At 42.6% G+C, this 12,842-nt stretch overlaps 1 protein-coding gene across 1 annotated transcript in view; it reads left to right on the forward strand.

Moving 5' to 3' along the window:
• The first annotated feature begins 1,996 nt into the window (after positions 1 to 1,996).
• Positions 1,997 to 12,842, forward strand: part of PDK4 (pyruvate dehydrogenase kinase 4) — an 11,977-nt gene continuing 1,131 nt past the window's right edge. The window contains exons 1-10 of the mRNA XM_026649438.2: positions 1,997 to 2,163; positions 3,323 to 3,464; positions 4,710 to 4,781; positions 6,069 to 6,253; positions 7,697 to 7,786; positions 8,377 to 8,454; positions 9,210 to 9,286; positions 10,351 to 10,449; positions 10,707 to 10,817; positions 12,080 to 12,193. Coding sequence (XP_026505223.1) covers positions 2,025 to 2,163; positions 3,323 to 3,464; positions 4,710 to 4,781; positions 6,069 to 6,253; positions 7,697 to 7,786; positions 8,377 to 8,454; positions 9,210 to 9,286; positions 10,351 to 10,449; positions 10,707 to 10,817; positions 12,080 to 12,193 — 1,107 coding nt within the window. The 5' untranslated portion in view covers positions 1,997 to 2,024. The remainder of the gene's footprint in view (positions 2,164 to 3,322; positions 3,465 to 4,709; positions 4,782 to 6,068; positions 6,254 to 7,696; positions 7,787 to 8,376; positions 8,455 to 9,209; positions 9,287 to 10,350; positions 10,450 to 10,706; positions 10,818 to 12,079; positions 12,194 to 12,842) is intronic.

Genomic DNA, 12,842 nt, shown 5'->3' on the forward strand with positions numbered 1-12,842 from the left:
TTCAGCCCCCAACTAAAACCTCTCCAGTGCATCATCAAAGATCTACAACCTATCCTGAAAGATGATCCCTCACTCTCACAGATCTTGGGAGACAGACCAGTCCTCGCTTACAGACAGCCCCCCAACCTGAAGCAAATACTCACCAGCAACCACACAACAAAAACACTAACCCAGGAACCTATCCTTGCAACAAAGCCCGATTTCAACTCTGTCCACATATCTATTCAAGTGACACCATCATAGGACCTAATCACATCAGCCATGCCATCAGGGGCTCGTCCACCTGCACATCTACCAATATGATATATGCCATCACATGCCAGCAATGCCCCTCTGCCATGTACATTGGCCAAACCGGACAGTCTCTACACAAAAGAATAAATGGACACAAATCTGACATCAGGAATCATAACATTCAAAAACCAGTAGGAGAACACTTCAACCTCTCTGGTCACTCAGTAACAGACTTAAAGGTGGCAATTTTGCAACAGAAAAGCTTCAAAAACAGACTCCAATGAGAAACTGCTGAACTTGAATTAATATGCAAACTAGATACCATTAATTTAGGCTTGAATAGAGACTGGGAATGGCTGAGTCATTACACAGATTGAATTTCTCCATGTTAAGTATCCTCACACCTCTTGTCAACTGTCTGAAAAGGGTCATCTTGATTATCACTCCAAAGTTTTTTTTCTCCTGCTGATAATAGCTCATCTTAATTAATTAGTCTCTTAGAGTTGGTATGGCTACTTGCACCTGTTCATGTTTTGTATGTGTATATATACCTCTACCTCAATATAACACTGTCCTCGGGAGCCAACAAATCTTACTGTGTTATAGGTGAAACCGTGTTATATCAAACTTGCTTTGATCTGCCGGAGTGCGCAGCCCTGCCCCCCCAGAGCACTGTTTTACCGCAGTATATCCAAATTCGTGTTATAGCGGATCACATTATATGGGGTAGAGGTGTATATCTCCTTACTATATGTTCCATTCTATGCATCTGAAGAAGTGGGCTGTAGCCCATGAAAGCTTATGCTCAAATAAATTTGTTAGTCTCTAAGGTGCCACAAGTACTCCTGTTCTTTTTTTAAGGGCTAACAACTGTTTCTAAATGAACGCCACAGGGCTCTGGGGCTGGAAGAAAAACAGCAGCAAGTAGTGTGAGAGACAGGAAAATGGGGAGAGTTGGCCATCAATGTTAATGCTACGTTTGCTAGTAGTGTGATTGCATTGCAGCAGCGCCCCGGGGACCCCATTGTGCTGCGCGCCGTGTAAACACCCGGCCTAAGAACCAGGTAACACCCTGAGCAACAGCTCAGCGGTGCCCAGCCCTGCAGCAGCTGGCGGCGATTCCTCCCCGCCCGTCCCCGTGCCTCGCCCCGCCCCCGTTCTCAGAATTCTACGAAGAGCAGCTTCGGCCCCGCCCTCGGGAATGGGGGCGGAGTCGAGTTGTTTACTCCGCGGCGGGGCCCAAGACAGGCGTGGGTCTAGCTCCGCGGATTGGCTCGCTCTAGAAGGCCAAGCTCGGCCGGAACAGCCAATGAGGCGAGCGGTGAGCTGGTCCCCTGGACGGACTCACTCCGCGGCAGGAAGGAGGGGGTTTGGCATTGATTTGCCTCGTAAACAAGGACACTGGAGCGGCATCTAGGCAGAGCAGAGGCCACGCCCCTCCGCCCCACCTGCAACCCACCCCCGCCGCCCCTGTTCCGCCTTCTCTGGACTCTTTCCCCAGCGCCCGCTGGGCTCTCTTGGGATGGAGGATAGCACAACCCCGCCCCCCCTACGCTGCCGGACAATGGTACTGGCGAGAACCCTTGGCCTGTCTCGTTCTGGCCCAGGGAAGGTTCTGTTGGGCGCGGTTTGCCTGGAGCCACGCCCCCTGCCGTGGCCCCGCCCCGCGGGAGGTCGGTCTGTGGGCGGTAAATAGCGCCGCACGTGAGAGGCAGCTTCAGGAGTCGAAGAGCTACAGTGGCGCGAGCGTCCGAGAGCCAGTCCCATCACTGCAGCTGTCGCGCGCGGCGATGAGAGCCGCGCGGGTCGCCCTGCGCAGCGCCGCCCCTCTGGCGGCGGGCGGGGTTAGCAGCCGCGCGCCGCGCGAGGTGGAGCGCTTCTCCCGCTACTCGCCCTCCCCGCTCTCCATCAAACAGTTCCTGGACTTCGGTACGGGCCGGGGGGCACGGCATGGGGTGGGGGGCGCTCTCCTACCCGCCTCAGGCTCCCGTGACTGGCTCCAGCGCGCTGCCACTGGCCGGCCGGCCCCTTCCTGGGGTGTGTCAGGCTCAGGTGCCCCCCTCCCCCGGTCTAGAGCCACATGGCTTCCTGAAGCCCCTGCCCCAGACCCTGGCTAGGGATTGCTTGCAGGCCCCCGCGCTCCTCTGCCGTGGGTCTGGGACGCTGCTCTCGTAGTGAGCATCCGAGATGTTCCCATTATAAACCGCGGGGGGGACGGGACCCACCTCTGGCTGCTCCACAAGATATGAAGTCAGCAAAGAGGAACAGTTTGGCAGCAGCTATTTACCGCTGTACAAATCCGTTAGTACAACGAATGAATGAGTCTCAGATCAGGAATTTGATCGTATGTATGGCTGCTGACATTGCCCGACGCCACGGGAGTGCTGCTCCCCTTAGAGGTGCTGTTCTCTGACTGGGGTAGTAAACGGAAACCGGTGCTGTTGGCAAGTCTGCGGTGAAGCTGAAAGAGCCTATGGCTGTTTCAATTAAAGTTGAATCTAAAAATATGCAAAAAATTATCTTATACATCAGTATTGTTGATGGGGATCACCTTTAATAGCTCAACCTCTGCATGTTTTAAACTATAGTGCATGTGAACAGAACATATGTGATTTTTATGTAAGTCACAATACCAATGCTTTGTTCTGCAGATCTGATTTTCACAGCTGCTAAAGTTGATAAGTTATGTTCAGTGATGTGTTCAGATTTACCTGGGGGAGTGGTTGGCAGACGGCCCGTAAGTGTACACTGTTTATGTAGGCTACCTTGGCTCCCATAGGTAATGAAGAGGGAATCCCCCTGCTTGAACTTGAAATGCAAAATATGTCTTTAACTAGATGTCATTCTACAGATATCTGTTTCTTGCTGAACTAGGTATCCACTGCAGTCATCTAGAAAACATCTAGAGTAAAGAGTTGTTGGTATATGTGCAGAAGAAATAGCATTTCTTGATAGGTTGTTACATATTTATGCTCTTGTGCATCTGCAATAATGTAATGCAGGGATTTGAGGCAGTCTGAAAGAAATCTGCTCATACTTGTATGTTGAATACATTTAAAAAAAATACTTAACTGTTCTTATTTTATAGGTTCAAGTAATGGATGTGAAAGAACCTCTTTTGCATTTCTGAGGCAAGAACTTCCTGTGAGGCTAGCAAATATCCTGAGAGAAATTGACCTGCTTCCTGATCAGTTACTGAGCACTCCATCAGTACAGCTGGTAAAAAGCTGGTAAATGCAAAGGATTTTGTTTACGTCCTCAATTCAGAATATGATAGAGGTGACCACTCTATGTTAGATGTCTTTGGAGTAAGAGAAGACAATAGCAAAGTATATGATCAGAGGGCAACGAAGTAAGATGAAAGGAACTTCAAATATGACTTTACCCATTCATGAATCTGTATGATCTCTTAAGAATGGGACTGTGTTTTCCAGGATGTTTATCAACAGAATTGTAAACAGCCATAACTTGTTTTTACAACACTGCACAAGATGTCTTGAAAAATAACATGTAGACTCTTAAGCAAAATAAATGAAATCCTGACCACCTGCATATCCCTATATTAAAGTAGCCTAAGGCACTTTACCCACGAAAGCTTATGCTCCAATACTTCTGTTAGTCTTAAAGGTGCCACAGGACCCTCTGTTGCTTTTTACAGATTCAGACTAACACGGCTACCCCTCTGATACTTAAGGCAATATATAGTAAGTCTCTAGGTCCTTTTGCTAGCTTTTTTTTTTTTTTTTTTTTTTTTTCTTTGGGTGCATTGAGACAAAATACAGTGTGGAAGATTTTAGACTGTTCAACCACTATTCCTGTATTTAACTTAAATAAAGCCAAGAAAATCTGTCATTACTAATGCCTTGGTGTACAAACCAGACAGTAGTGAAAAATGTTACAAGTAATAATAATAAAATGAGATTATGAACTTGTAAAATAATGTTCAAACTGGCACTTTTTTAATCAAATGGCGACTACACTATCGAACAAATCTAATCAAGTCTCTTAGTGATAAAAATAAGTTGGTTTTTCGAATTCTTTCAGCTCTCTAGAATTAGCACAACAATAGGAGAGTGAAGTGGATCCTATTCTGGCTCTCACATCAACAAAATTATTAACAGAGTTTCAATTGCAGGTATTAAATTTCACTCTTTGACATTGTGAAATTTAGCCTGTATAATCTCTATTACTGTAGGCAGTGGATGAGTCAAAACAAACACTGCTTTACTTTCAGATTTTATGTAGAATTTTTAGGGCTGGCTGGCATCGGGGGGGGGGGGGGGGAGGGAGGGGAGTCTTTGACTATAAGCATTGAAGTACGCAAAAGTTAATTTTGAGTAGAATCTTAGAGCTATGGCAACTTATTTACTTGTTAAATAGTAATTTTTTGGGGAGAACTTTTTCTGCTACTTTAACATTTTTAACAAACAGTTAAATAAGCAGCCTTTTGGTTTTTTGTGGACAATCTTTTCTAGGTACATTCAGAGTCTAATGGAGCTGGTTGAGTTCCATCAAAAAAACCCAGAGGACCACAGGGTTTTATCTGAGTAAGCATTTCATTTTTCATCTTCCTTCCCATTTTCCATGACACATTCTGCTTACAATGACTGACTATGCTGGGTTACCAGCATAGTTGAAAGACCTAGAGACTGGACTTGTGGTTTCAGTACAAGGTATATTAAGTGCTAACCATGTTGCAGCTACATTGGCTTGCAGCATTTTTTTAAATAAACGTGACGTTGAAAGTGACCAAGCCAATGCAATAAAGCTGACAAATTTTGATATCTCAACAGATCTTGTTTTCAGGGCCAACAAGTGTAATAGTATTTTAACTGGCATAGGGGGGAAAACTTAAACAAAAATACTCTGGGACATCCCATTTCAGTTAAAGTTCTATTGCAGGTTGGAGTGCTGATTTTGGTTTTGTTTTGTTTTAATTCAACTCAGGTTCTGATGAACAAATAGACCTAGACATTTGCTATTACTAATATTCCAGTGTATTCTTTCACTTCACCTATAGGCCAAAAAGCCCCCTCAAAAGAAAATATTGTGTATATGATTAAGACCTAGGAAGTGGCTAGACATGGGAAAACTTAAGGACAGGTGGAGAGAGAGAGAGTGTTGCATGTAGATTGTAAGTGCTTTTGACAAAGTCAGGCAATTTCGCTTGCCACTCTACCTTCGCCAGAAGTTTATTTATCTGCCCCTGGGAAAAGAATGACTTTGGCCTGGTCTACACTAGGAATTTACATCGGTATAGCTAGGTCTATCAAAGTGTGAAAAATCCATGCCCAGAGAAACATAGGTATACTAACCTAACGCTTGGTGTAGACAGGTGTAGAATTCTTCCATCAACCTAGCTACTGCTTCTCAGGGAGGTGGATTACCTATACTATGGGAGAATCCCTCCCATCAGCATAGGTAGTATCTACACTGAAGCGCTGCAGTGTCACAGCTGTGTTGCTTGTGTAAACAAACCCTTCAAAGTGAAAATCATAGAGAGAACTGACTTTTTATGAGCCTGATTCACCATCCAGTTATTCAGTGCATTACTTCAGTTTTACATCAGGTGAATCAGGACCTGTATTTAAAAAGTGAGATCTTCTGTTTAGGTTAGTGATGAGGTCCTTCCTTTGAAGGTTATGCTATGAGGTTGCCTTAAAACACAATTGCACTTGTTATAATTTTTTTTTTTTTTTATAATATAAGCATTTTCACTAAATTAGGGTTTCTTTGCACCAAAACTTAAGATGCTGCTACAGAGAATTTCTTGTTTGAAACTTACCCATGTGCAGTCTTAAATATTTATCTGAATGTGTCTTGTGATTATCTAGCTTTATAGATACACTTGTTATAGTCCGAAATAGACACCACGATGTTGTTCCTATAATGGCGCAAGGAGTAATTGAATACCAAGACACCTTTAGAGTGGACCTAGTCACCAATCAAAATATTCAATACTTCTTGGATCGATTTTACATGAATCGTATATCCATCCGGATGCTAATAAACCAACACAGTAAGTCTTCACTTTTCCCTTGAGAAAATGTATTGTAAGTGTTGTGGAACGTGTTAAAGTAAAAGTTTCTTATGACTGTTAGAGGAGTGTCTCAGGTGACTTCATATGTCACTAGTGTTTTAGTATTTTTAACTGCAGATATGAGCTAGAAGAATACCAGAATATTTATATAAGTTATCTTAATTTGAAACATCAGTGTTAACTCTAAACTAATGAAAAGGCTTGTGTGGAAATCTAGTGATATCCTCACCTATGAATAGACTTTTCAGCTTTTCTCGCATGCGGCCACTATGGGCTTTTCTTGTGGCCACAGCCTCCTGGGCAGTAACTGGGGTGGGGCGGGGAGCAGAGCAGTGGCCCCTGCCCCAGGGCCACCAGCAAAAGTTGGGTCCTGCCCCCCTCTGGAGCCACAAATGCCAGATGAGCAGGCAGCCAGTGAGTTCCCCACCTTCCCAGGAGTTGTGAAGCTCGGACTTCAGCCCTGGGGTGGCGGTGGCAGGCTCCTGTCATGGGGCTTCAGGCTCCAGCTCTGGACCCTGGCTGTGGGTGTCGGCCCTCTGCTTACCACCCCACTGCATCACCTGGCCTCTACTGCCTCCTTGGCCCCACATCTATCCCCCCCTGGTCCCCACTGTCTCCCTATCCACCTCCCCATCCAGGGCTCAGTTTGTTCCCTGGCTTGCCAGGGCTGGGTAAGTCTGCTGTGAAAATTGATATTTGTATGTTTCACTTTCCACAGCCTCCCAGCTAGCTAGTAAGTCTGCTGTGAAAAGTGATATTAACAAACATTCAATTTGTTTTCACAGCAGCAGACTTACTGGCTAGCAAGTCTTAAACAAACAAACACAGCAACCAATAAGCAATAGAAATAACAAAGACAAGAATGTGCAAAGCACCTTATTTGTGTTTCTATTCTGTTTAGGTCCAGTAAAGAATAGCGACAACTGTACATTATTATTGCGGCTGCAAAAAAACCCTTTACGTAAATAAATTACAATGATTCGGACATGTATATGTGCATATTTATTTTTTTCCCCCCTAAAGTTAATTAAGTATTTTAGGAAAAATTGTCAAAGTGGCCACCAGCAAGAGTTGGTGGCCCCACTCTGAGGCTACCAAAAATTTTGTTGTGAGAACCCCTGCTTTAGATGTTGATCCACTAGTAAAAAAATATAGCATAGTTTGTGTCTTTGAAATAAGCAGTAGTACTCTCGGCACCAAACCCTCCCTGTCCTTGACTTTTGAAAATCTAGACTATTTTTCCCATTGGATTTTTTTTTGTGGGGAGAGCAGGCTTGAAAAAAATCTCCAGTATCTGAAATTATTGCTTGCAAAAAATAAAAAGAATATTTTCCTGATCAGAGTATGTGAATGTGAACTGACTTTTTTCATAATTTTGTTGCTTACCTGAAATGAAATATAATATTGGTTTATCTTAAACAGCGCTTCTTTTTGATGACAGTACCAACTCAGGTCACCAACAGCACATTGGGAGCATTGATCCATGCTGTGATGTGGTGGGAGTGGTGAATGGTATGTACATTGTTAAATCAACAGGCTCTCTCTTCATGGTTAGCACTGACTGCAAGTAATTTGACATGCAGACAAAAGATGTACTTATGTGGGGTGCTGAAAATGACTTCTTTTAAGTGCCTGACAGTTATATCAGCTGTAGACTAGTTGATCTCCTGGTTTTAAAGAGGGTGCAAAATAGCAGAAGAATCCATCTAGAAGTAATTTAAGACCTAATTGATCAAATATTAATGAGTGGTAGATGAGGTGGGAGCAGTCCATGGCAAATCAACACCAGCTGTGTGTGGTGGCAAACTTCTGCCTTTCACTCTCTAGGCATCTGTTCTACAAAACTCTCAAATTATGCTGTAAAACCTAGCAATGCTGCTAAACTTGCATATTTAGTCTTAACTCTTACTACATTCATCACATGATGCATATCTGTTATAAATATTAATGTTAAAAACATGCATGTTTACATTTACAACACACCAGATACGAATGTAGTATGAAGTGATATGTTGCCAAAGAAAATAAATTGCTATAGTATAACATAATTTTGCTTTACTACTGCATACACTTACTTTTGTAAAATAAAAAAATTATTGCAGATGCTTTTGAAAGTTCCAGGAGACTCTGTGACCAGTATTACTTAGCTTCTCCAGAATTAAGTCTTCTTCAACTGAATGGTAAGATAATGGCTTAATCTCTTATTTGCAGACTAATAATCCTTATCAATAGCTGAATTGACTTCTCTAGCTCGTAGGAGACCCTTTCACTCAATCTCTTCTTAGTGCTTTTGTCAGAGTAGTCCATACATGGCTTCCTCTTGAAGTTTGTTTACCAGATGGCTAATCTCATGTTTGCTCCCTTCCACTTCTTTAAGCTCCTCCAAGTTGCCTTTTTCACATCAGTTGTTGGATTCCAACAACTGATCTCTGCATTTTGGTTCCAGGCTATCTGACTCTCAAATATGAACATTCTTTTTTGAGGTGTGGTTCTTGCAAGTGCTGCAGAGAACATACTTGACCTGTCTCTATATTAAAAAGCACAAGCATGGGCATATGATGGCAAGGAATAAGCTCTCTTTACACTTAGAAAGTGGATGCAGGACTTGAATCCAGGAACTGCTGAGTTCTAATCCCCACACTCTGCATGTGTCTGATTCTGGGCGGTTAATTCTTGCCTGCTCCATAGGAATGCTAAAAACTGAATGATGTGCACAGTCACTTGAAGACAACTCAGTGGTGTTCATGAAATAATGCATTGTGTACAAATTGGTATATGATGTGCTCTTGGGAAAAATAAGACTTTTCCACTCATTTCCTTATTTACTATAGCATGACATCATTTGCTTACAGTAGAGCTGATTTGGGAAGCAAAACCAACAAAAGAAAAGCCTTAAAACGGGGGAAATTTTTTCTTTTTTTCCCCCCCCCTCTAGGAAGAGTGCCAGGACAACCCATTCACATTGTTTATGTTCCTTCCCACCTCTTCCATATACTGTTTGAGCTCTTCAAGGTTTGTAAACCCATGTTTCTGTTATGAGCATGTCATTGCCCAGTTCTGTGAGTGTGAACTAATGTATTTCAGTCTTTTAACCACTTTTGATTTTAGTTTTTGTCTTGCCTAAAATCATGAGGGAGATACAGCCCATAGAGGAACTATAGCTCTGGTAACTAGAGGAATGGATGGTGGCAGCAGATAGGAATGACTTGGGATTCAGATATAGTGGAGCATTGGAAAGGGGGGTTGTGTGGGTGGAGGGGGATATTCTTCCCTTTATTAAGCTTGGTCTTATGAATTCCAGAGTTTCCCTTTTGTCAGTGAAGTAAGAAGGGCCTCATGGTATCTGTCAAACTTGTGATGCTCAGAAGGATATGCAAAGAGAGAGGAATGGGAAGCATCAAAGGAGCATGCATCCCTGTCTAAACATTTTCGTTAGTTTGTCAAATACAGGATTGGTGAGGAAGAAATAAAATCGCAATATTTGTGAGGTAGGGAATATAGCATATGTGTGCTCTTGAAAGAAAAGAGAATGTGGTAGCAACAAAAATAGACCAAGAGGTAATGGGATTGAAGAGGTGGTGTGTGGCTTGTTTGGGGTAAAGCACCTAGGACTCCAGTGACCTGGGCATGACTGTTCTCTTGGAATCTGACTACAGCTTTCCTTTTCAAATTTATAATGCCCAATCTTCACATTGGGCAGGTACAGCTTATTTTCTGATATGTATATTGAAGTGCCCTTTCCAATAATTCAACCCCAAATAAAATGTTATCTTTGGGAGTCGCTTCAGATGCAAGTTTTCCTTCAGTCCCACTATACTAAATTGCTAAGAACATTCCCCAAAGACCAATCAATTGGGGAGTGAGTGAGTGTGTGTGTGTGTGTGTGTGTGTGTGGGGTCGGGGGAGAGGATGTGTAGTCAACTCTTTCTAATAAAGACCTGGTGTGCACTTGGAAGAGGGAGGTGTGGGAGAGGACGGAACCACACCAGAACCTACTATCTGTGGTGCTGCAATAGTGACATACAGTTAATTGAGCCAAACTCTTCTGATGATGGTGATTACCTTAATTTCCATAGAATGCCATGAGGGCAACAGTTGAACATCAGGAGAACAATTCTTCCCTTTCTCCAGTTAAAGTGACTGTCGTTCTAGGAAACGAAGACCTGACTATTAAGGTAATGAAATTAAAGACTGAATATTCCACAACAAATAGCAATAGAAAAGCTTGCTGACTTATAACTGTAGGACAAAGTTAATATCTACTATTGCATCTTCAGCTGAAGATTACTTTAGACAGGTTATTTATCAGAAATCTAAGCTTTTGTGGTATCTGATCAGGAATAACTGATGGGTTACTGGTGGATGGGTTCAGTTGCTAATGTTCAGTGCTATTTCTAGAACAGACTTATAGTTGACTAATTTTTTTAATCAGATATCTGACACAGGAGGTGGTGTTCCATTGAGGAAAATCAATCTCCTGTTTAGCTACATGTATTCCACAGCACCGAGACCAGTGATGGATGACTCTCGTAATGCTCCTTTGGTAAGATCTGAAATCTATAGTAATCTTATAAAGGAACACTGCAAGATAGAGTAAAGTACCTGGAATCTCCTCAGAGTCTCCCTGCTTTGTAAGATAGTCACAGGCGAATTGAACTTCACAATAAAAAATACACGCTTTGTTGGAATGGGACCAGTGGCATTCTAAGGTTTCAGCATTTTTCTTCATTTGCACCTTTAAAAGTCTCTCTGATCTCTACTTTAGGCAACTTTTTAATGTCTCATGTCCTTTCCATTTAAAAAAACCCAAACCCCTGTTTTCTTGCACATTTAGATTTCCCTTCCCCCCCCCCCCCCCCCCCCAGTGAAGAATGACCTCTGTTTGGTGCAAAAATGGTGGACAAAGCAACTACATGTTACAGGGGGCAGTCTTTCAGTGGCTTCTGCTCCCTCCGTGTGCCCCAAGCCTATGTTATGTTAATAGCCTTTGGGAATACCATTCAAATTGGGCTATGTGTTTGTTTTAAGAATGTTAGTCTCAAGCATTGCTGGGAGAACCTAACTGGGATGCGTTTCTAATGACTTTTGGGTCAAAAACAGAGACGTGTTGGTTGTCTAACAACCTGTGGACATCTCTATGCTAGAATCCCTCTCCTCTCAAGAGCCGCAACTTGAAGGAAGGAGCAATATTTCAGTGATCTCTGCTCCCTATCCTCACTCCTCCCCATAATAATATCCTGATGGGTTTTGTTGACCGCAGCTGAGCCAACAGTTTGCTGCCAGGCGGAACAGAGTAGAGGCCATTGCAAGGGTTCCCTTCACTTTTTCTCTGAAGCTACATAGCCAGCCATTCCGCATCTTGGTTCTCTTCCCTCACTTGCACTCTTAACATTCCTACCCCAAATTGGGGCCCTTTAGGAGACAAGCTTAGAACACAAGTTTCTTTGCCATCTTTCCAGCTCTCTGCTTCTGCCCCATTCTGGTTAAAAAGAGAAGGCATGGCTGGGGAAACTTAACTACAGTATGTAAAAGTGAGAGGTGTAAAATATATAATTCCCCAATTGAAGACTTGAACTGAAAGATCTTTCAGCATGTTTTATGATTGAGGATGAGACTTTATGGAAAAAAAAAAAAAAAGTTCCAGTGTTCTAAATGAGACTTCCTTGTTAACGTTTTTTGGGGGGGAGTGGGAGAAGCTCTGTGGTAATGGAAATGTTCAGGGATCTAAACTATCTCCCTTGAACAGTCATAATGCTCTCTGGAAATAGAAGAAATTTTGATATATTGTACTTTACTTATTTCTAGGCTGGTTTTGGGTATGGCTTGCCAATTTCTCGTCTATATGCTAAATACTTTCAAGGAGACTTGAATCTATATTCTGTACCAGGTTATGGAACAGATGCTATTATCTACCTGAAGGTATGTGCTTTTGTTACATGAAAGTAATATTGCTGATAGGTACACTTATCCCACGTTATTGACATTAAAGTGTGGTTCTATGCAAAAGTGACTGAAGGCCTAACATGGCCTTTTCAGCTGGTCCAATTTACACTGGTATTTGAGGGACGGACACACACACACACACACACACACACTCTTGTTAAGTAGAAACTTATGGACTAGGGTTGCTGATTAGAATTGAGGTGCCAAAAGTACAAAGATTCAAGTAGCAGATCTTCAGTCTTCACTGATCATTGTCTTCAGCAGTGAGATATCCAGCCTTAAAAGGAAATATAAATAGTTGTTACCAGTAACTTACTTGTTCAACAACTATTGTACAGATGCTGAATTCTGGGTAAGTTAAATACTTCAAATTATGTCAGATTCTTCATTAAATAAGGGTCCAGTCTACTACATACACCAGGTTTCTGCAGGTAACTATAAAAACCAAGGTTTTTGGTAATCTTTGCATCTATTTCTGAGGGGTACTTGTGCTGACTGCATTACAAAACGTAACTGTATTTTAAGTATCTAAGCACAAGCTATAAAGTGTGTGTGTGTGTGTACACACACACACACACACACACACACACACACACACACACACACACACACACACACACTATAT

This window comes from Terrapene carolina, unplaced genomic scaffold, assembly GCF_002925995.2.
Source record: "Terrapene carolina triunguis isolate 2854851 unplaced genomic scaffold, T_m_triunguis-2.0 Scaffold84, whole genome shotgun sequence".
NCBI classification, from domain to species: Eukaryota; Metazoa; Chordata; order Testudines; family Emydidae; genus Terrapene; species Terrapene triunguis.